At 43.0% G+C, this 22,181-nt stretch overlaps 8 protein-coding genes across 8 annotated transcripts; 5 read left to right on the top strand and 3 right to left on the bottom strand.

The window, feature by feature from the left end:
- Nucleotides 1–1,145: 1,145 nt before the first annotated feature.
- Nucleotides 1,146–1,595, bottom strand: EAF02_000299 (uncharacterized protein; the record flags this gene model as incomplete). Its single annotated transcript, XM_038896347.1, has 1 exon — nt 1,146–1,595. One exon carries the CDS (start codon nt 1,593–1,595, stop codon nt 1,146–1,148), a length of 450 nt encoding a protein of 149 aa, XP_038763206.1.
- A 1,712-nt stretch (nt 1,596–3,307) lies between these two features.
- Nucleotides 3,308–4,267, bottom strand: EAF02_000298 (uncharacterized protein; the record flags this gene model as incomplete). The annotated part of the gene is made up of 2 exons (XM_038896346.1): nt 3,308–3,780; nt 3,838–4,267. The coding sequence occupies 2 exons, from the start codon at nt 4,265–4,267 to the stop codon at nt 3,308–3,310; spliced, it is 903 nt and encodes a 300-aa protein (XP_038763205.1).
- Nucleotides 4,268–7,236: 2,969 nt separating this feature from the next.
- On the top strand, nt 7,237–7,903 carry EAF02_000297 (uncharacterized protein; the record flags this gene model as incomplete). The annotated part of the gene is made up of 2 exons (XM_038896345.1): nt 7,237–7,313; nt 7,366–7,903. The coding sequence occupies 2 exons, from the start codon at nt 7,237–7,239 to the stop codon at nt 7,901–7,903; spliced, it is 615 nt and encodes a 204-aa protein (XP_038763204.1).
- Nucleotides 7,904–8,839: 936 nt separating this feature from the next.
- Nucleotides 8,840–10,102, top strand: EAF02_000296 (uncharacterized protein; the record flags this gene model as incomplete). Its single annotated transcript, XM_038896344.1, has 1 exon — nt 8,840–10,102. The coding sequence occupies one exon, from the start codon at nt 8,840–8,842 to the stop codon at nt 10,100–10,102; it is 1,263 nt and encodes a 420-aa protein (XP_038763203.1).
- A 338-nt stretch (nt 10,103–10,440) lies between these two features.
- EAF02_000295 (uncharacterized protein) lies at nt 10,441–12,385 on the bottom strand (the record flags this gene model as incomplete). Its single annotated transcript, XM_038896343.1, has 3 exons — nt 10,441–10,547; nt 10,623–11,847; nt 12,158–12,385. 3 exons carry the CDS (start codon nt 12,383–12,385, stop codon nt 10,441–10,443), a joined length of 1,560 nt encoding a protein of 519 aa, XP_038763202.1.
- Nucleotides 12,386–13,074: 689 nt separating this feature from the next.
- EAF02_000294 (uncharacterized protein) lies at nt 13,075–16,141 on the top strand (the record flags this gene model as incomplete). The annotated part of the gene is made up of 8 exons (XM_038896342.1): nt 13,075–13,650; nt 13,717–14,035; nt 14,155–14,195; nt 14,247–14,604; nt 14,655–15,058; nt 15,112–15,386; nt 15,438–15,586; nt 15,639–16,141. 8 exons carry the CDS (start codon nt 13,075–13,077, stop codon nt 16,139–16,141), a joined length of 2,625 nt encoding a protein of 874 aa, XP_038763201.1.
- A 932-nt stretch (nt 16,142–17,073) lies between these two features.
- On the top strand, nt 17,074–17,688 carry EAF02_000293 (uncharacterized protein). The gene is made up of 2 exons (XM_038896341.1): nt 17,074–17,424; nt 17,556–17,688. The coding sequence occupies exons 1-2, from the start codon at nt 17,249–17,251 to the stop codon at nt 17,647–17,649; spliced, it is 270 nt and encodes an 89-aa protein (XP_038763200.1). The 5' UTR covers nt 17,074–17,248; the 3' UTR covers nt 17,650–17,688.
- A 2,659-nt stretch (nt 17,689–20,347) lies between these two features.
- On the top strand, nt 20,348–21,900 carry EAF02_000292 (uncharacterized protein; the record flags this gene model as incomplete). The annotated part of the gene is made up of 4 exons (XM_038896340.1): nt 20,348–20,395; nt 20,460–20,588; nt 20,650–21,730; nt 21,788–21,900. The coding sequence occupies 4 exons, from the start codon at nt 20,348–20,350 to the stop codon at nt 21,898–21,900; spliced, it is 1,371 nt and encodes a 456-aa protein (XP_038763199.1).
- Nucleotides 21,901–22,181: the final 281 nt, after the last annotated feature.

The raw sequence follows: 22,181 nt of genomic DNA, 5'->3' as shown, positions 1-22,181 counted from the left end.
CCTGTCCACGAAGTTGCCAACCAACCCCAATCCATCGAAGTGCGATGTTGTTGATATTACTAGGAACGTAATGATCCCCAATTGTGGAAAGGATCGAATTCAGCAAATTTACATTATGGCCGTCTGTCGAGAATAGACAGATCTGAAACCAGTTTGTCTCTTCTTGAACTCACTGTCCTCTAACCCAAGTCATTTCCATGAATGCAAAGTCAACGAAGAGCAAGGAAACTTTATCAAAAATGTCACAGTCCTTTCTGACGTATTCTGCATATTACAAAGTTACTCGTTGCTTCAGAGAATGTTTTTGGCGGTTTTAGAGTGCAGTAATAATCAATCTTTCATGATTTTGATATCCAACATCTTTGGGGTATCAAGTCCTTTCAGGAAGATGGGATTATGTTCAAAGGGTTGTAATTCTCTCGAAGATGCAGAGATTCAATGGTGGGTTGCATTTGATTTATTTTAAAGTTGTGTTGCCATCTCCCAGATCAAATGAGATGCTCAATTCATCCGCAACAGCATTAGCGTGTGTTGAAAGATTTGATAGTGAATATAAAATACAAAAATTATTTTGGGTTGAAAAATCCACATGAAGTGCTATACTGTTTGCTGCTTCACATCAAAGAATTTATCACTGTTATCGTTAATCCAATAATTCAATCCATCGCAAAAATGTTTCCATCATGAGCAATGTTTATTCATGCAAGTCATTATATGAAACACAACCGTGAAATCAGAATCCATTCAACTGTTTATTTGACTAAAGGAGGAAGGTAGTATGAATATATTGCCAATCACTGCAAAAGAACCCCTTCAAGCAAATTTCGCTTGTTCAGAGTTCACCAATTCAAAAGAAAGTGCACTGGTCATGTTGTTCACCTCCCATAATGACCGATACATTCCTCTTTTCCTAAACCATTCCTCTAGTGTCAAGTGATTGATGATATATTCGTGGGCCGCAGTACACTTCCCTCCCCCATTACTTGTGCCTACATATCCGCAAAGTATCTTGTATTCTGATTCATTCCACGAAGTCATCTACTATGCAATATTAACCAATCTCCTCCCCTCCAACTTCCACAATACCCCCACATCCCACCTTCACGCTTCACCAAAACCCGACAATAAACCCCCCAATCCCCCCCTCAAGCGTTCTCCAACTCCATGAAAGAAACAGTCCCCATCTGCCCCTGACTCGACGACCCCGCCTGATACGTCACACACATAAAATCTCCACTCTCCCTCTTCTGCAGCGTCAACGCCGTCACAATCCTCTCATGCTGTCCCTTATGCAGTTCCAAATACTCATCGTTAACCCCATACTCGTAGAGTACCTGCGGGGCGTTCTCGCCGCGGCCCAGCTTCCACTTGATTTCTATCTTGCAGATCTTGTAGTTCCAGTACTCGTAGTGGCGGTAGTGGTTGCGGATGGAAGACTCGATGCTGGTGGACAGGGCGTTCCATGCTTCGGTTACAGAGGGATTCCATATGGTCTGGATGGTTTCGTACCAGAGTTCGTAGTCGCGGGCGTTGCTTAGATTGACAGTCATAGGTGGCGTGGGGAGTCGAGTGAATCTTACTAGGACCATAGACATGATGAAAGTTTGGCGATGTGTGGTTTTCTTACTTCAAGATTGTAGATCTGGTCTGTGTATGATGTTGAAATTTATGGAGATGGGGAGCACATTTATATGGTCAAGTTATTAGCTTGAGAGATTAAAGAACTCACCTATTCTTAGGAGATGAAAAGCAGAGCAACGTTTCGATGTCAATGGTTGTTTGGAAAATCCCACCGCTTTCCATGCCTTTCAACCCTGGCTTCAATGAATATCTCGCATTTTCACCATCTCATTTGCTTTACTCATAGGAGACGATCAATGATGGACTAAATTTCCACAACCATTGAGGACATACCATCTACGACTCAACAAAACTCCCTTATTGAAATCGAATTCGAACACACAAGGGAATCTTACCATATGAGCTAGAGAAGATTAGCATTAAGCGAAGTATAGCAATAAACATCATCAAGATCCCAAGCCTCCGTACATATGTCAAACAGAGATAGATCCGACTAAGCAGAATAGGATAGAAAGACTGCAAGACTTCGGCTATTATCCCATCACAACAGATCCTCAACCTCCCTCCCGACTACAAAATCTCACGATCCAGCAATCCCATAAACCACATGCAAAACCTCCACCATCGAAGCCCCTCCCCCCAACTCCTTCAATTTCAATCCCAACGCCCCCGCATCAACAAACCGACACTCTTCCATCCCAAGTCTCCCCACCCAAAACGTAACGGCAATATTTTGAATCAGGACACTCGTCGCGCTGCAATCATGTTTTTCTGCAATCAGTTGCGCAACGAAATTCCATAGGATTTCGGCGGGGCCATCATCGGGGTGGACAAACGGCAAGTCGCGCTGTGTATCCCATGATTCTTGAGAATCTAGGGTTGCAGGCGGGGAAGGGTCGTTCACTTGTGTGAATCTGATTGTCACTATGGTCATCGTAGAATTCCTGTACACTGTCTATTGAGAAGTGCTGCGTAGGTGGCGATTAGCAGAGTCTCGGTTGCTATTCAAATTTGATACATTCCGAACTAAGTGATTCTAGACTTTTATATAGGGAGGTAAGTGAAGGTAAGAATGTTTGTAAAAACATCCCGTGGACAGCGGAGACTACAGGGTAGCAGATGATAGTCTCTTCCTGTACTATGACTAACATACAAGCAGGAGAAGAAAAATACACCAGACAGACAAAAATCACAGGTTCGAGGTTCAAACGATACGCAGTCACAGGGGGGGTCATCTACAATTTATACAGATATCTAAAGTCCAGCATGACTAAAATAGGAACTCCTGATATATCCTATTAGGAATAGTCACAATAAAGATGAATTTTACCCTTCATTATCATACTTCGTGGCATATCCATGGGTCCTCTTCACAATCATTTCCTTCAGTGCTCTTTCCGCTGAATAGTCTCCATGAAATGAGTAAATTTCAATATGAAGAGAAAAATATCCAGACTTGACAGTCAGTAATTGAAGTCTGCAATTTCCCAAAAAGACAGTGCGCATATTTTCACAATGGATGAAGTAGCAGTTATGTTCCAACGGATAGGGCCTAGTCATCTTCAAACAGTCGTAGATTGAAAAGGAAAACCAAAGTTGTGCTGATGAATTCATGTTGTACTTCCTATCTACACAAACAGACTTAGCAATAACCGCCCAAAACACCACAACCCATTGCTGAAATGCTACCTCATCATGTCCCCACATTGATATCATTTTAGACTTCTTAGAAAGCCATTTCCTTCTTAATCTCCGCAATCGCCAAACCAGGGTTCAATCCCTTCGGACATGTCCTCGAGCAGTTGAGAATGGTGTGACATCTGTACAAACTCATGCTGTTATCCAAAGCTGCCTTACGTTCTTCCTTCTTCTGATCACGGGAATCTGCAAGCCATCTGTAACTTTGCAACAAAATAGCTGGTCCCAAGTACTCCTCACTGTTCCACCAGTAGGAAGGGCAAGATGTCGAGCAGCATGCGCAGAGAATACATTCGTAAAGACCGTCAAGCTTCTTACGGTCCTCCTTGGATTGTAAGTATTCTTTTCCTTCTGGTGCTGGGTCGGTGTGTTGAAGATATGGCTTAATGGACTTGTATTGCTTGTAGAATTGTGTCAAATCTGGAACAATATCCTTAACGACATAGGTGTGGGGTAGTGGGTAGATCTTCGTTTCGTGCTTAGCGTCTCTTGGAATGCGGCCTGTAGAAATTAATGGTCAGCAAATGTGTTTCAATGTCGAATGGATGATTAACGTACACAAACAAGCCAATGTGTTTACTCCATCAATGTTCATTGCACAACTACCGCAGATACCTTCTCTGCAGGATCTTCTGAATGTAAGAGTAGGGTCGACCTCATTCTTGATTCTAATAAGCGCATCCAACATCATAGGTCCAGTCTTGTTGAGATCCAAGGTATACGATTGCATGCGGGGCTTGCTGGTTGGCTCATCTGGGTTCCATCTGTAAATGTTGAATGTCTTGATCAAAGACTCAGAGTCGGCAGCAGGTTCCTTGACAGTGGAAGTCTTGGATGCAGATTCCACAGGACGAGATGGAGAAACGGTAGGACTTGGAGGTGCTGAGCTGTCGACTGATGCCATCGTTCGCATCTGTGTTCTGAAAGCTGGTCGTGCTGCGGCGAATATCGCGCGTGCACTGCGGGCACTTGTGCGGAGAGAAGCCATTATGGAGGAGTGGAGTTGGGATATCAGGATCAATTGGATAAGGTGAATAGGTTTGAAAGGTAGTTGAGTATTATTACAATGTTATATGTATCAATGGTAAGATAGAGAGAGAGAGCCCTTGTTTGAAATGTCAAAGGATCAAGACAAAATTACGAACAAAGTTGTCAATTGCATTTAAGAAGTTGTGGAGAAGGCGAAACTGCTCTTGAACCGAAATACCGACGAAAGTCGCTTACCTCACCTGATGAACCAATCAGAAATTGTTTTATTCAAATCAAAAAACGGAAAAAAGCGGGTGAGGTTATTCCCGTAAACTTGTAGCCGGGTCCCGACCAATTATTGGTATTGGGATTCAATTACCTAGGTAAATTTATTACCGTATATCTTCAATATATACCGAGTTGGAGCTATGTATTCTTGTTTTATCGTCTTAATCATGTTTTATATATTTTATATCGTTTATATAATTTGAATCCATATAAAGCCATCAACATTACCATCACATTACATTCATTACATTACATGAATTGTTTGGAAGCCGACGTCGTGCGTGCATAACAGACTCAACCTGAGTATGTAGTCAAGAGCGGCTCCAAGCAGATCCCGGCGCGGCTATGACTGAGTATCTACCTGCAGAGTGTTCAATGTCATGTGATATAGGATGAATGAATCATGTTATTGGTTGTCCACTGCTTCAATGGGTCCGGAATTGTCGTATTCGGAAAATGTGTGAAAGAGCAACTGCAATACACTCACTCTATGACGTTTAGACTACTTAGGTAATGCTAGGTAGGTATATGCTACATTTCTTACACTCAAAAGCTGCGGGCCAGGCATAAGTAAGGCGCAACACGCTTTTAATTCTTGCCACTTGTTAAACTTGAGATCCGATCCATTAGATCCAGCGTCTTGTGCTTGTGTATTGATCGAAGCTAGCAAATCGAGTAACCGTTCTGAGCCATTTTCACCACAGCACCCACCTCTCTTTCTTCAGCAGTACTAGAAGTCTCTAAATTGTGCTCGCACATGTCGATAGACACTGATCGAATTACATTTCAGTGACGGATTAGCTCAATGGATTAAACACTGAGAATAATTAGATACGCCATGTATCAACTGCCAAGAGCGTGGTGGAGTTTGCAAACATCTGTGCAGGCGAGTTTAGGGAGTTGTTCACATGTCTGAACTGCTTTGGCAAAACATCAAGTGATGAATTTGAACATGCTATTGGCAATGAGAAATAATGCAACCAATTGCGCATTTCGTTGGAAATGACATCTCGAATCTGTGTACGTTCAAAGCATGCCATTATCTCGCCTGTTATTTGAGTGCATTCGGACCCGGGATCTAGGAATTCATTTTTTCCCCAGCAAGATGGATACTGAGTAGTATCATTGCCCAATGTTCTTACATAGCAGGCATGATTAGGTTTCAAAAGTCTTGGTTGGGTAGGCTTTATGCGATGCTAAGTCTCGTGGGAGCTGGCAATTGATTGCTCATTTGGCTTCAAATTGATACCAGTACAAAAACACTCCACAGTCTCGCTTCGCCCATATTTAGAGCATCATTGCTAACAGGGGATTTGGAATCCAGCCAGTCTTCAATATGTCTTCAAACATATCTTTCCTTTACCGACTGCGGCGTCTGGAGCACATCTGTCATTCCTTCAGAGAGATGCCAGGCCTCACAAATTCTTGGAATATGCTATTTTTATGGTAGTATGACAAGGGAAACAATGGAGACCGTCATAAATGGCGATATACTCCGAGTAATCGATTCACGTTGCATTTACTCCACGATAATGTCAGGAGCTAAGATTCGGGGGATCTCCAACGGTAAATGATTTGAAACTCCGTAACATTCTGATAAAGGAAGGTGTGGATGGAAAAGATATTTTGGCTTGCGACAGGTATCGTTATCGTTAAGAGGGACAGGGCATGACTTTGTAGCATCACGGGCCTTAACTGCCCCTCTCAGTCCTGATACCATCATGGACTGCAATCCACGTACGTAAATCTACGACAAGATCTTTTAGAGGAGGCAATCTCCGCTGAGCACAAGGAATGTATGGCTGCAACTATCTTTCTTCCTGCAAAGAAGTGTTTAAGGTTAATCATCCTTGGGGTGTCAATGATCAATCTGTGCCCGGGTTCGCTGATCTCCAGTTTAGAGCAAGCAAAGTTTCAAAGATTCAAAATCACTCTTTGGATTTTCTCCACCCTTCGAACAACAGCTATATGTTTGAGTCTAAATCAAGATGCCCATCAGAATTTACTAGGAATTGGAGATAAATTTATCTGCACATGGCAAGCACGGAAGTGGCTTTACCCCAGCAAAGTATAATTACCCCGATACCAATAAGTAAGACTGACAAAATTCAATCTCAAAACACTCGTCAATCTGACCAGGAACCCATTTCAAGAAACAATGCGCAGCCCTTGAGCTGACCTTGGCCCAATTTCGTGTCAGCTGATGTTACATCTACGCCCAAAAGAAGACACTTACCACAAGAAGCGAACATGATTTTTCCAGGTATGTCATCCTCATCCTGCCAAATCACACCCAGTAAAATTCGAGAATTTCAAACTTACATTAACGGCATGCGAAACGTGTCTAAGAAGCTATTCTGCCGTAAAAATTATGTTTGGCAGGATCACATCTTCCGTTATTTGAGGAGGTGCACAATTTTGCTCACTCCTTATACACTGAGCCACCATGCCGAGCATGTATGGAAACTCGTTCGTAAGATCCTCTTTGGCTGATTTCTGCAAGTGCTTCATAGTAAGTCCTATCTCTATATATACATTCTCGAGTTTCTTCACCGGAAATGTTTTTCTTGCATCATCAAGTTTTTCCATTTCCAGTTTTCAATACTTCAAAAGCTTTTCAGCTTATCGTCATTCCTTGTTTTCAGGCTTAGTCCTACCCACATTCTTTTCTGTTTCAAAACACACACATATATTTACAAAATGCATTACTCCTTTGCTTTGTCAGCTTTCGCTGCCCTCGCCTCAACGGCATCTGCTTCGCTCATTATCAACAACTGGTCAGCATACGTACTTTCAATATCGTTCAAGTTATTGCTAACGTGCGTCTAGGTGTTCTACAGATGTATACCTCTACAAGTCAAACAATGGAGGTTGCAATGCCGGTACTAATGGAGCTTGTTCCACTGCTTCCAATGCTAGCCCTTGGATCATCAAAGCAGGAAAAGGATCTAGCAGCACCCTTACCCTTCCATGGGACACCGATGGACACGGAACATCAATCAAGATCGCCAAGACATCCAACTGGAAAACCACCCCTTCGGTTCTTCAATTCGAATATGCTTGGACAACTGGCCAATACTCTGGCCTTTACTGGGATCTCAGCGATTTGGACGGTTCCGGGGCTGGGCTGGTTGGAACTCCTTTCATGAATGATAACGTGAAAGTTACCCCATCTGGTACTGGCAGCGGATCAGGAACTTGCGTGAAGCTCAAGTGCCCTGCAGGTGCTCTATGCAAGGATGCGTACAACACCCCCGATCAAACCGCCACCCGATCCTGCCCATTGAAAACCGGAACCATGTGGTTGGATCTGTGTGAGCCAACCGGCGGCTTCAATTCCAGGAGGGAAATTGGCTTTGCGGCTTAGTCGTTGTTGATGATGGAGCTAAATTTTGGGGGATGGGATGATCTCGCTTATGGTCATGCTTTATAGGAGAAAACTTGCCTGGTTGCTAGAGTTTTCTTTTCATATGTTCATATATTTGTGAGGGGGCGGGAGTAGTGCGGCACCATTGTATGATAAATATGCTGGTGGCTAATTTATCTCATATGTTCATGTACAACCAAATTTAAATACCATGGGGGCGTTGAAGGAGCAAGGCAAATGATACCCTTTTCTTTGCTTTGAATTTATCCGTTCTATAACCAGCATCTCTGAACCAAATCGGAACACAGGTCATTATGTTTCGTCATGATTTTCCAGCAGTGCTGTTGAAGAAGAGGAAGATACCACGTTTCAGTTTCGATTTGTCTGTCATCGATCCTAAAATACGACACTCATAACATTCCCCTGTGGCGGAGTGCAGAAGTGTCAGACGAACCCTGGTTTGAGATTCTGAGACAATGCAATCTTGCTATTTGAATAGAGCCTTAGTACATCGTAAATATATCTGTTGCGTCACCACCGCAGACTTGGCTTTTGAACATCTTCTGAGTTCCAACTGACCACAAGTTTCTGATGCTCGAGTAAGTTGTCTTGTAGAACAGAAAATCGCGGATAAGGTCTTAAGCGGCTACTCGTATGTGATTGGCTGGGCCAGACGTCGGACTCTCCACACACTACATCTCCCCGAACTTCAATGCCGATGTTCTCTTCCCCAGGAAACATATTAATCAATGAATGGGGTAAGTTTTGCTGTAAGTTACTGATTTTTTCATTTCCTTCTATTTATATTCTCTCTTCTATCATTACAGTATTTCGCATACTCGTCGTGGTTAATTGAGACAGGAAACCGTTCAATTGACAAATCGTCAAGAATTAACTACCCCTCCATCCCAATCTCCCCTCAATCCACAAACCAATATGTCAACCGGACCTCTTCGCAGAGGTCTCTCGCAGATCCTCAAAAAAGACCCCTCAGACATCGTAATTCTCTCTTCCCTCCGCACCCCCATAACCCGTTCCTACAAAGGACAGCTCTCCTCCGCATACCCCGAACAACTCTTACACAGCGTTCTCAAAGCCACCCTCTCTGCCAATCCCTCTCTCGACCCCGCTCTCATCGACGACGTATGCGTGGGCGTTGTTCTCTCTGAGCTCGGCGGCTCGAAAGCCGGTCGTATGGCGATGAACCACGCGGGCTACGATACCCGCACCTCGTTTTCGACAACCAACCGCGCGTGCAGTTCGGGATTGCAGGCTATTACCAATATCGCAAATTCGATTGCGACGGGCGGGATTAATATCGGTGTTGGAGGCGGAATGGAAAGTATGACGAGGAATTATGGTTCGAAAGCTATTCCTGTGGATTTGTGGCCGGAGCTGAAGGATGCGGAGAGAGATACGAAGGATTGCATTATGCCAATGGGTCTGACGAGCGAGAATGTAGCGAGTAGATATGGAGTTGGCAGAGAAGAACAGGATAAATTGGCGGTGGAGAGTCATCGTCGTGCGGCGGAGGCACAGGAGAAGGGGTGGTTCGATGAGGAAATCGTGCCGGTTACTACCATGTGGCAGGAGACTGGTAAAGGAGGCGTGAAAGTAGGAGAACCTAAGGAGGTTACTGTTACAAAAGATGATGGGATTAGAAAGGGTGCTACGTTGGAGAGTATGCAGAAGCTAAAGCCTGCGTTCAAGGAGGATGGTGCTTCGACTGCGGGTAACTCGTCGCAGATTTCTGATGGTGCAGCAGCTACATTGATGATGCGTCGTAGCACTGCTACCTCGCTTGGATTATCTTCTTCGATTGTTGGTAAATGGGCCGGTACAGCAATAGCTGGATGTCGTCCAGATGAAATGGGAATCGGACCTGCGCTCGCAATTCCAAAGTTGATGGAGCAAGCTGGCATTCAAAAGGAAGAGGTAAATGTATGGGAGATTAACGAGGCATTTGCTAGTCAAGCTATCTATTGTGTGAGGGAATTGGGATTGATGGGTGCATATGAGAAGGGCGATGTGAATCCAAAGGGAGGAGCCATTGCATTGGGTCATCCATTGGGTGCTACTGGAGCAAGAATGGTGGCAGGTTTGTTGGCAGAGTTGAAGAGAAGAGATCAACAGGTGGGTGTTGTCAGTATGTGTATTGGTACCGGAATGGGAATGGCAGGAATGTTTGTTAGGGAATAAGTAACATAAGGAAACACAAAAACTTGTATCAATTATTGGCTTGCATGAGTTGTACGAGATAGGTATTTGGCACATTAAAATCTGATTATCGAGTTAACAATTTCTTGTTTGAGGCCTAACGGTTCAGGTACTTTGATTGTCCCTGTCGAAATTTGACAATTGAATAATTAGGTAGTCTCCAAAGACTCCGGCCATTGAGTACCTCCAGCTAGTCCTTTCCTTTTCCAGCCACAACCTTGAGCTTAAGTCCTTTTCAACGTTTTCAATGTCCCAATTCGAATTTGACAATCGAATGAGCTCCCAGGCCAGCAATTATATTTGTATTACTACATATCTTATTAATGTCTCCAAAGGCGCACTGCCTTATCTGCTCCACCACTGCCCACTTTTTCTCCATCCGGACTCCAGTCTACGGCATAAACTTCGTCTTTATGGCCAGGTAAATCTGTGATCATTGTGTCAGCTTTTTATGTACATTTGAATGTCGAACTTAAATTGGAACATTGTGATGTAAACATACCTTTAGCTAACTTGTGGGTTGCCATGTCCCATACTTTCAGTGTTGTATCCTTACTACATGTCACTAATAGCCTAGAATCAGAGCTAAAAGCGCATTGGTAGACGGGTGCAACATGACCTCTCAATGTATTGATGAACTTTCCATCGCGGGCGTTCCAGATCTTGGTATGGTTGTCGAAACCAGAGGAGGCAATGAGTAGTCCATCGGGCGAGAAAGCTACATGGTTCACTTGTTTTTGATGACCTAACATTCGTGCTATAGGCTTCGTTTGCTTAGAAGGTTCCCAGAGATACATGGTGAAATCGTCACTGGCTGTGACAAGGCGTTCCACGACTTCACCCTGAATTCGGGAGGCTTTGAGGAAACGCTCCTCTGCTTTCTTGACCTTTTCCTCCTCTGTTGCAGGGACCTTGCCAGTGTGGTCGAAGTAGCCGGTTCGCGTGACAAATTCTGTCGATAGTGCGAGATGGTTGACCCAGTGCGCATGAGCATTAAGAGAGTGTGCGAGAGTTCCGTCCTTTGCATTCCAAACTTTGACAGTCTTATCGCGGGATGCGGTATATATAAATCCAGTTCCTCCCCATTTAACACATGATACTGCGTCTTTGTGTCCAGTTAAGACCAATTCAATCGTCTGTTGATTAGTCGACCATACTCTAACAGTAGAATCTTTAGAGGATGAGGCCAGTCTAGGTTCTCCCGGTTTTTGAACGTGATACGGCTCCCAAGCAAGATTTGTGACCCATTTTGAGTGTCCCTTCATTGGTCTGCCTAATTGCTTTCCGGTTTTAGGATCCCATATCCTGACAGTGTTGTCCATACTACCCGTCGCAATCCTCGACTCATCCGGCGACCAACTAACAGCCAATACCCAACTTGTGTGCCCCTTTAACGTGTGTACCGGGGTTCCTGTATCGCAGTCCCAGATACGTGCCGTGTTGTCTCCGCTACCACTGACCATTCTGGAGGAGGACCTAGGAGAAAATTGTGCGACTAAAATGGATTCGCCATGGCCGGGAATAGTGGAAGCGCATCTCGAAACTGATTGGACTTTAAATACAGCTTGTGGTGCTGCTGAAATATTTTGGGTCTCTTCGGTACTTATTAGACCCGGTTTTATCAAGGTTTTGTAGACTTCAGTAGGGTAGGCGGTTGTAATCTTCTCTGCGGACTTCTTGTCTGATACGGGTAGGGTAAATCTGTATGGAATATACTCTGAAGAGTCCTGGGATAATTGTTAGCTCTAAAGATTCAAGACCGTTGTGAGCAATGATAATTCTTCAATCTTCAGGATATTTGCGAACAATCAAAAGCTTTCAATCTTCAGGATAATTGCGAACAATCAAAAGCTTTCAATCTTCAGGATATTTGCGAACAATCAAAAACTTTCAATCTCCAAAATATTTGTGAGAAACCGTAAGGTTTGAATGTCCATAATCGAAGCCAACAATGACAGCCTTTTGATTGTCTGTAAGATATAGAAACAATGATAGGCCGAGAGTTTCCATAGTATTCTTGAAAAATAGTAAACTTACATGTCCTAAAAGAGTATTCAACAATAGCTCCAGATTCTTTGGGTCTGCGTTTGCGACTGGTACAAGAACTGGCCCATTGCCGATAGGAAGACCTGTAGTTTCGTCGAAGAACTGGATTCGAAGACTTCCTGCGTCACTGGGTATTTCCTCAATGTCTTGTTGCGCTCTCGATCTCTCGAAAGCATCCGTTCTCTGCCTTTTGCTTGGGGGTGGAAGTTGGGTCGACATGGTGGAGAAGGAACAGTCTGATCGATGAAGTATTTCCAAAGAGTTGCAAAGTAAGAACAGACTTGCCTCTTCGCAAGTTCTGATGGAGAGGATGTAGATATTAAAAGAGGAAAGGTCCTTTGCGGGGATATTTCTGGAAATTTATAGTCATCAAGGATTATTACGCTAACAAGACTAAAAGTGAATTCTTGCGTCTTGATTCAACTTTTTTCAACAAGATTTTGTGGGGCTAGCCTTGTTGGCTTATCATCGATAAGGACTTGATTAGTCACTGATCAACAAGCCAATCATTCACAGGATTGAAATCTGCAGTAACCCGATCAAGATGATCTGCGCAATCTCCAGTGCTCTCCCCACATTTCCTGCCAATCTTTTCTTGTCATCACATGCAAACTATTCCAACTCTCGCAAGATACTAGAGTAGTGGTATCCATTCATCAATGAGGACTAAAATCATTCATCGTCACTTCACTTCATCGTCTCATCATCTCATCACCTCATTACAATTACAATCCAATTAGCTGATTCCGTTGATACGGGAAGAAGAGTCATATCGTCGTTGGATCTCAGCAATCAACGATCCATCCATCCACTTTGATACTCGAACTAATACTTTAGTTGTTAACTCGTGATACTTCCACAGATTCGACGTTACATATACTTCAAAGGAATGCTAGGTGGTATTGAGCATGGCTTCATTATCAAGACCCTCAACGTCTTACAGTACTAACTCTACGTCTTCTCCGTGTGGGTACACAAACTCTAATTCGTATTCCTTGCCTCCTCATGGTCGTCGCTCAAGCACTGCTCGTCCTAGTACAGCCCGCCCAAGCACTGGACGTAGGTCACGGGCAAGTTCCATTCTTGGAGGGGGTGAGTCTCAGCAGATCATTTGTGCTGTCAGTGAAGGTCGTGGAGTATCTCCGACTGTCGGATTAGCATTTGTCAACATTTCAACTGGCGAAGCAGTCCTCAGTCAGATCTGCGACAATCAGTTCTATGTCAAAACTCTTCATAAATTGCAGGTCTTCGAACCTACCCAGATTTTGATTGTATCTACTTCCGGGCCTCCGAACCCGAAATCTAAGATGTATCAAATTGTGGAAGAGAACATATTGGGAGCCAGAATTGTTACAGTAGATCGTCGTTACTGGTCAGAAACGTCTGGTATTGAATACATCCAGCAATTGGCGTTCAAAGAAGATCTTGAGGCGATCAAGGTGGCTATCGGAGGCAACTACTTCTCAGTGTGCTGCTTTTCTGCTGTAAGCTTTCACAGCAGCCCTTTGCCCCCTCTTCGTGATAATTTCTAACATATACAACATATGTAGGCATTGAAATACATTGACATGAGCCTTTCTCTTACTTTTGCATTTCACTCTCTGCGAGTTAAATACCAACCCTCGGAGGACTCTATGATGATAGATCTTGCTACCATTCAATCACTTGAACTAATCCAGAATTTGCAGAATGCCAAGTCAAAAGATTGTTTATTTGGACTGATGAACGAGACGCTGACACCAATGGGATCACGATTGTTGAGAAGTAATATTTTACAACCTTCGACCCAGACAACCTTACTAGCTGCCCGTTACGACGCATTGGCCGAATTGTCGGAAAATGATGACATGTTCTTACAGACCAGACAAGGTTAGTCCTACGTCCATATGTTTGTGTGCTCTCGACGTGGAAATGGTTTCATCGCTCTTCCTGTCGACGCATAGTCCAATCATACTCCCATGTTTCGTTCCTTACTAATCAAGTTGTAGCTTTGAAGTTGATTCCTGATATTGAAAAGTTGCTTACTTGTGTATGCCCCCGAGTCTGTTTGTTTGTGCCAACATCCCCTGACATTCTGTAGCTTATTATCATCCCGACTGTATCAGGTATTTGGAATTCTGAGCAAGATATTAACAACATTCTGATGTTGAAATCCTTTGCACATTCAATCGGTCCAGTCTTTAAAAGTCTATCAGGTGCTCGATCAGAGCTATTGGTTCAGATACGTGATAATTGTCGTACAGAAGTGGTCGAATCTACAATACAGTTCATTGATGAGGTCATAAATGAGGATGTTACATACCAGAAGACTCCTCTAGATCTACGAAACCAACGGACATATGCTGTGAAAGCGGGGGTCAGTGGTTTCTTGGATGTGGCACGCCAAACCTTCAAAGAGGCGACTGAAGATGTACATCAGCATGTGTCAGAACTCAATCGTATGCTTACCTTCTTCTGATGTACTGCATTTTGCTCATATTGGTGGCAGAGAACTATAAAATTCAAGGGGAAATTAGATTCGATAATCTCCGAAAATACTACATTCGCTATTCCGAAAATGAATTTGATGATCGAGCCATACCAGATGTACTCATTAATCGATTTCGCAGAAAATACTATCTCGAATGCCAGACTCTAGATTTGATAAAGCTCAACCAGAAAATTGAAGATTCTCACATAGAAGTTATCTTGGGAAGCGATAAAACCATACAGGAACTCCTCGAAAATGTACGAACCGAAATTCCCAACCTCTTTAAAGTGTGTGAGAGTATTGCCATGCTCGATATGATTGCTTCCTTTGGGCAAATAGTCACGAACCAAGATTGCTACGTCAGGCCGGAGATTACTGATTGCATTGCTATCAAGTCTGGACGTCATCCCATTCGGGACAAGGTATGTAGGGCTTAATCTACATCGTTTCAAAATACTAATTCATCTCTCTCTAGGTGCCATCACACAAATTTGTACCCAACGACTATTACGCAACGCAGCAATCCCGTTTTCAAATTATAACCGGATGTAACATGAGCGGAAAAAGTACGTACATAAGAGGGGTCGCTCTTATGAGTGTGATGGCGCAAGTTGGTTGTTTCGTACCAGCAAGCTATGCATCTTTTCCAATAATTCATCAACTTTTTGCCCGCGTGTCAATGGACGATAGTATCGAAGCAAACGTTTCTACATTCGCGTCTGAAATGAGAGAAACAGCATTCATCCTTAGGTTCATTCCAGATTTTTCTCGCATTTTCATTTTACTGACTCATGGTTATAGAAATATTGATGAGAAGAGCCTTGCCATAATTGATGAACTTGGTCGTGGGACCAGTACAAGAGACGGTCTAGCGATCGCTCTAAGCATTGCAGAAGCATTATCAGAGAGCCGAGCACTCATCTGGTTTGCCACCCACTTTAAGGAGCTTGGTTCGAAAAAACTCGTTATGATCTGATGAGTATGCTTGCTAACAAGAATAAGCACAAATCATGTCTGAGCGCCCTGGGGTTAAAGTCTACCATTTGTCAGTTGACATGAGCGACCCGACCACCATGACAATGCTCTACAAGCTTGATCAAGGCTGTGTTAAAGAACAACACTACGGTCTCGCTCTAGCGCGTGTGGTTGATCTACCTCCAAAAGTGCTCACAGTGGCAGAGGAAGTATCAAAGACTCTCATTGCACAAGCTGCTGCGAGGAAGAAGTCTTCTAGGACTTCAGCGATTGATAAACGAAGGAAGCTTCTGAATGCACTAAGAGAGCAACTCAAACAGCTTCTTGATAGCCCAATGGAGAATCAAGAATTGCTAGAATGGATTGGAAAATTGCGCAGAGAATTCATAATTCGTATGGAAAATATAGAGATTGTAATGGTGGATAGTGAGACAGAAGATTCAGAAGATGAAAGCGCAATTGAAGAAAGCGAAAGTATTTTCAGTGGGGATCTGAGAAGTGAAGAGACAGTGGCAAGCGACGGTACTTGAAGTTATGAATTCACAATCACTTAGCCTAAAGAGCCTCCTAAGTATGACTAGGTATGAGAAAGATATCTTTTGAGATGTGCCGCAAACGCCAGATCAAGAAGCACTGCAATACTAATCTCGAATAAAATTTGGAAGTCCATTATGATCCCTTCTTTTCAAGCCATTTGGAGACCCAGAAATAGAAATAAGCACTTTTCAGTATATTGCCATTGGCCATTGTGTTGATGTATTTAGGCATGCAGCAGTACGTGCGTGGGAGTGTATATGGAAATCTCAAGCACGAAAGATGAGGGCAATTTGATTTCGAAGTGCTCCCATTGTCTATCAACGTTGTCGTTGGCATTCGTGTAGTAAGTCGAGAGCTAAGGTCATGAAGCAAATAGATGGCGGAAGTGTGTTCTTTTTGAGAATCGGTAGAAGGACTGGAAGGTATTATTTGATCGTGTAATCAATGAAATCATAATTGAGGACCTCGGGAGGCTCATTTGGTGTTTAGGTTTGGAATGAAATATAATGCGATAACAAGATGCAATTATGATTGACTTGCCTATTATTGACAGCAAAAATAGAACGACTTCTTGCACAGGACATATTTCGGAAGGTACCACAACCACTCTCCAACCATCACAGCCCCTTCCCGAAACTAGCTGCCATGCTGATCATCACGCAAATGTCACACAACAGGTCGTACGACATCCACCACATAAAATCATGACAAAAGACCATTTATGCAAGCGACCGAACAATTACATGACATGCTCTCCTCATTTTGCCAACATGTGTATGCTGTTTCAAAATGCGGGGTGGACCATTGCGCCCGCTCAGATGATGTGTGGGGTGATTTCATCAGCATCGTACGACCTCTTCGTCTGAGGTGAGGAATCCTGCGGTTTTCACAACAATTGTGTTGGCTGATGAGTGGTATGAATTGTATTGTATGCAATGGATTTTAAATGAAGATGCGAGGGAGGATTTTTTGATATTCGGTATATAATATCAATAACAAGTAAAGATTGCTACATTTCCTCACACATTGTCCGAGATCTAAATCAATTGAAACTCTTCCTCTACTATCACTCTCACAATACCACATACAACCACCATAAAATGTCCATGATGGCAAAACGCGAAGCAATCGTCATGACCGTCGCTGCAATCGGGGGTCTCATCGGCGCCAACGCCTTCCTCAAGCCTTCTCCTCACCACAGCATCAAGGCGGGGATGGATTCGCAATTACATTCCTATAATGTTCATACCAAACCGCATATTGAACAAGATCCTATGTATGTATTACTTTTTTGTGATTTTCTATCGGTGCGTGGATGTGTATTTTATTGTGATTGGTGAGAGGGGTATTTTGAGGGAGTGGGAGAAGGAAGGGAATGGAAATGGCTAATGGGTATTGGGTAAATAGGGATACGATTTTTGATCGCACGGCGTTGATGGAGAGTGTTAAGGATAGGAAACCGTGGAACAAGACGTATGCCGAGAAGGAGAGGCATAGATAGATGGATGGATGAATGGACAGAGATGGTGTGGGTATTGGGGGGGGGGGGGGGGGGGCAATGAGTCGATTCGCGTGTGAGCGGGGTTCTGGGTCGGCGTTGGAATTGGAATTGGAACTGGAGTTAGATTTCTTTTCTTGAGAGATGGATGGGATTATGTGATGAATAATAATACAATTGATGCATATGCTTGCTATGTTTTGATCGGGTACCGTTTGTGTGTGTTCGCGAATCTCGATGTTGAAATGGGACCTGAAAGTATCGAAATCACCAAAGTGACGTATTGTGGTGGAAACAGAGCATTTAGGAACTATGCCTTCTATAAAAGTGACAAATGCCATCAGAAACACAGGAGAAGGATATATGAACTCGAGAAAGGAAATTTCACGCATTCACTTCCTCAAGTAGTGTTGTGCCACCACTACCGGGTTTTAAGCATATTGGTTACGTCCGGAAGCGATACCCCTGAACAGCAAAATAATTTTTGATTGAAAAAACTCTATAGATTGCTGAAACATCTGCTCCATTAACACAAGAGTCTCTCGTTATTTTCCAAATGATTTCAAATTCGAAGACCCTGACGAAAATTGAGCTTGCAAGTTGATGCAACCGAAATGATCTGCTAATCCCAGATCTTCGATTTTAATTATCCGTTTCATAGAAGACGGCGACCCTGCAATTATTCATCAAGCATTCATGCATCGAATGGCCTCACGTCGCAAATCTTCAAATAGCCAGGAAGCGTACGGAAAAGTCTTTCATACATCGAGGATCTCATCTCGGGTATGGGCGATGAAAGCGAAGGAACTGAATTTAGTGCAACTTCTCAATCTGACACGCACATCATTTTCCAAGGTGCCACGATACTTTCCGAATACTGCGCTTAACCGCGACAATAAGAAGCTTCAATCTTAACACCTTCAGATTGCAGAGCTGAATTGCATGGTACAAGTTGAAAAGAGATAGGTTAATCACTTGCTCTTCATTCGATTGATTATAAATGCTACGTAGCGTAACACCATACAATCGATACTCTCGGCTCAAGTCGCAAACAAGACATAACTGGGTCAAGTAACTTTTCAAAGGCTACATACAGCGGTAGCGTCTGTTAATCTACCGACGTGTACTCATACTCATGAGAATCTAGCTGATGATTTATGCGGCCAGGTCCCCAAATTCGTGAGAGAATGTAAGAATGATTGATATGGAACGCTAATAAGATTAGATGACTTCGAGAGCCTGCAAATGAGCCACGATTGAGTTGAGGTGATTGTGAAGGCCAGATCAATTCATTCTGTTCAGCACTAAATACGAATCGAGATGATGTCGCGTTGTCTACTCATTGAAAAAATAATATAAGTGTATAAAGAGATTAAGATAGCAAGATTGAGAATACTGTATTGTGTGCTGCATTGTGATGAAGCAATTGAGTAGATTTTGAATGGAACATGGCAGGAGAAGTGGTCTTCTACCCACTTGGCAAACAGTGAACGTATACAATATCTCTTTTCGAGACGAGAAGATTCTAATCCTAGTAGAGTGCTGTGGTTGATGAATGACCCTAGAATTAGATGAGCATCTCCAATCGATCGTCGGGTGTCCCCGAAGCCTGCACTTCAAAACAATTGATAGATGCGAGGTGTTGAACTACTTCCAAAGTCGCTGCGATTCAAACAATAGCGTCTCCTTTTGAAGAAAGAAATTGAGAAGGCCGGAGAGTAAAAAGAGGCATAAGTCATGGAAACGCACTTTCTCGAGTCTTCCTGACGACAAAGAAAGTTCAAACGCACATGCAAATAGTCAGAGTAGAAAATGCAATAGCAAGATGAGACAGCTGGTGTTCGATAAGAAGAAGATATAGAGCAAATAGACCAATCAAACACCTCCGAACGCACACCCATATCTAGACTTCTAGCACGTAAGGAGGTCACCCAGAGCTATTCTAACTCAGATTGGTTTATCCAGATCCACCTTTCGATGGATGGATAGATATGACTTGATTATCAAGCAGTTCTGAATTTCAAAGCAGCTCTTGGATTTCAAATCAAAGATCGACTCAGATGTCGTCTATTCACAATATGGTCAATCACTACCACATACAGTAACTCCGCCATGCAGCAACTCCGACGCGTAGGAGTTTTCGAATAAATGTAATAAATCAACCACACAACCTTATTGATTTCATATTTGGATGAATAAAAAAGGTCAATGAGATTGTATCAATATATTCATTGGAATCTCTTTCCTTTATACTGTTTCTCGTCATCAAATTAATACCGGTTGAATATTGAGGTTGTATTTTCGACTTTAGGTCGATGTTAAAAAGATGTTTTTTGAAAATATCGACTTTATGAAAACAATTAAATGATAATGAGCAAAATAATGGATTTTGATTCGAACTACAGAAGCAGTTAAATGCTAATATAGCCCTGTATAAAGTTTAGCATTATGCAACATATAGTTTTGAAAAAATCCTATGCGTCGGAGTTGCGGCTTTCAATCATCTGAGGTGGTTGACTATGTTATGAATAGCCTATAAGTAGGTATGAGCGCATCTTCCTTCCTATAAATTTCAGTCATACATCGATACAGTGGACATTTTACCTATTCTTTCACATTTGTACCTCATACAACCAGGAACAAATTACTCAAGATCGAGTATTAGCTTGAATAAAAAAGTATTGTTATTACCTGACCGATGATGGCGCCTTATAGGACCAAAGCAATCAATGCCAGAGCAGAGAACGTTGTCAGCAGCTATTCCTTTCCCCCTCCAATCTGATTCTAGTGGCTCTCTTTTAATCAAACCATAGCCATATTTCACACCTGCTCAAAATCCTCCATCCGGAACAGCAGTAAGCTCTTCATTGAAGGCTCAAATCATCCCAAAACTTTTTCAACCATTGACCATTAGAGGCGTAACTTTCCAAAATAGAATATGGGTGTGTACTTTCAAAATATCATATGACGAAAGGAGACTGATGATATTAATTTTCGACGTAGGTTTCGCCATTATGTCAATACTCGGCTGAAAATGGGAAAGTAACACCATGGCACATGTCCCAAATCGGTGGCTGGGTCACGCGTGGTCCTGGTCTTACTATGGTAGAAGGAACTGCTGTTTCAAAAAACGGGCGGATCGATCCTAATGGAGTAGGCCTTTGGAATGAGGAGCAGCTTGAAGCGTTGAAAGCGATTGTAGAATTCACACATTCCCAGGCACGTAAAGATCTCCAGTATCCAACTCTGCTTGAACGTGTCAAATTTATGATCCCACTTCCCCAATGCATCTCTTTTCCGACCGTTCCTTATTTTAGGCAATTGCTGATACTCCAACGTTCAATAGAGCCAACACATCGGTATTCAGCTCATGCATGCAGGCCGAAAAGCTTCCACGGTTGCACCATGGCTGGGAATGGGAATGCAACCGAAGAGACAGGTGGTTGGCCTGATGATATTATCGGACCAAGTCCAGTGCCCTACAGTGAAGGCTCTTTCATGCCTAAAGAAATGACGCTCTCCGATATTGCAGATTTCAGAAAGTCTTGGGTAAGCTCTGTTGAGCGTGCCTTACGAGCCGGGTTTGATGTCATTGAGATCCATGCGGCTCATGGATTTCTTTTTCATCAATTTCTAAGCCCTGTCAGTAACAAGAGAACAGACGAGTATGGTGGCAGTTTTGAAAATCGCATCCGTTTGCTTCTCGAAGTAATTCAGGATACTCGGCTTACGATACCCGAGACAATGCCTTTGTTCTTACGAATCAGTGCAACAGATTGGTTAGAGGAGACTGGAATTGATGGTTGGACTCTTGAAGATAGCGCGCAATTAGCAGTAAAAGCTGCAAGCTTTGGCGTAGATTTTATTGATGTATCTTCTGGTGGCTCCCATCCAGGACAGATCATCAAAGTCGGCCCCGGGTACCAAGCTGGCTTTTCAAAATACATTAAGAGTGCTGTTAAGGACAAAGCCTTTGTCGGTGCTGTTGGTAGCATCACAAACGGCGTGCAAGCTAATGGACTTCTTGAAGAGGGCCTCGACGCCATCTTCAGTGGAAGAATGTTTCAGAAAAAATCCTGGTCTGGTTTGGTCGTGGGCGGATGATTTGGGGTAAGCTTCCACCAATGCAAACCATCCATAGAGACTACTAACCTAAGCGTAGGATTATTGTACATGCTGCAAGACAAATACAATGGGTTTCAAGAAATTCCCAACCCACTCCATAGCCTGAAAGTTCTAGCGAATAGTGCATGACTTTCGCGTTTGTACCTATTCATCTCCTTAGATCATGTTATGAAGCACCAATATGGTATACCAATATGGTATCAGAAGAGAATGAAAATGAGGGCCGAGAGGAAGATGATATCATTCTTGTAGATTGCAAAGTATATAGACGGTATGGATACACACAGACAACTTCTACAAGCAAATATATATTATCGATGCTTTGCCTTCCTCTCCTCCAAATTTGCGTGCAAAAGTTAACATACCGGGCACAGCTTCGAGAAAATTTCCTATGTAGGTAGATACACTGC

The sequence above is a fragment of the Botrytis sinoallii genome (genome assembly GCF_014898435.1).
Source record: "Botrytis sinoallii strain Bc 23 chromosome Unknown BSIN_001, whole genome shotgun sequence".
NCBI classification, from domain to species: Eukaryota; Fungi; Ascomycota; class Leotiomycetes; order Helotiales; family Sclerotiniaceae; genus Botrytis; species Botrytis sinoallii.
The sequence above is the reverse complement of the archived record's forward strand: the minus strand, read 5'-3'. Positions and strand labels throughout refer to the sequence as shown.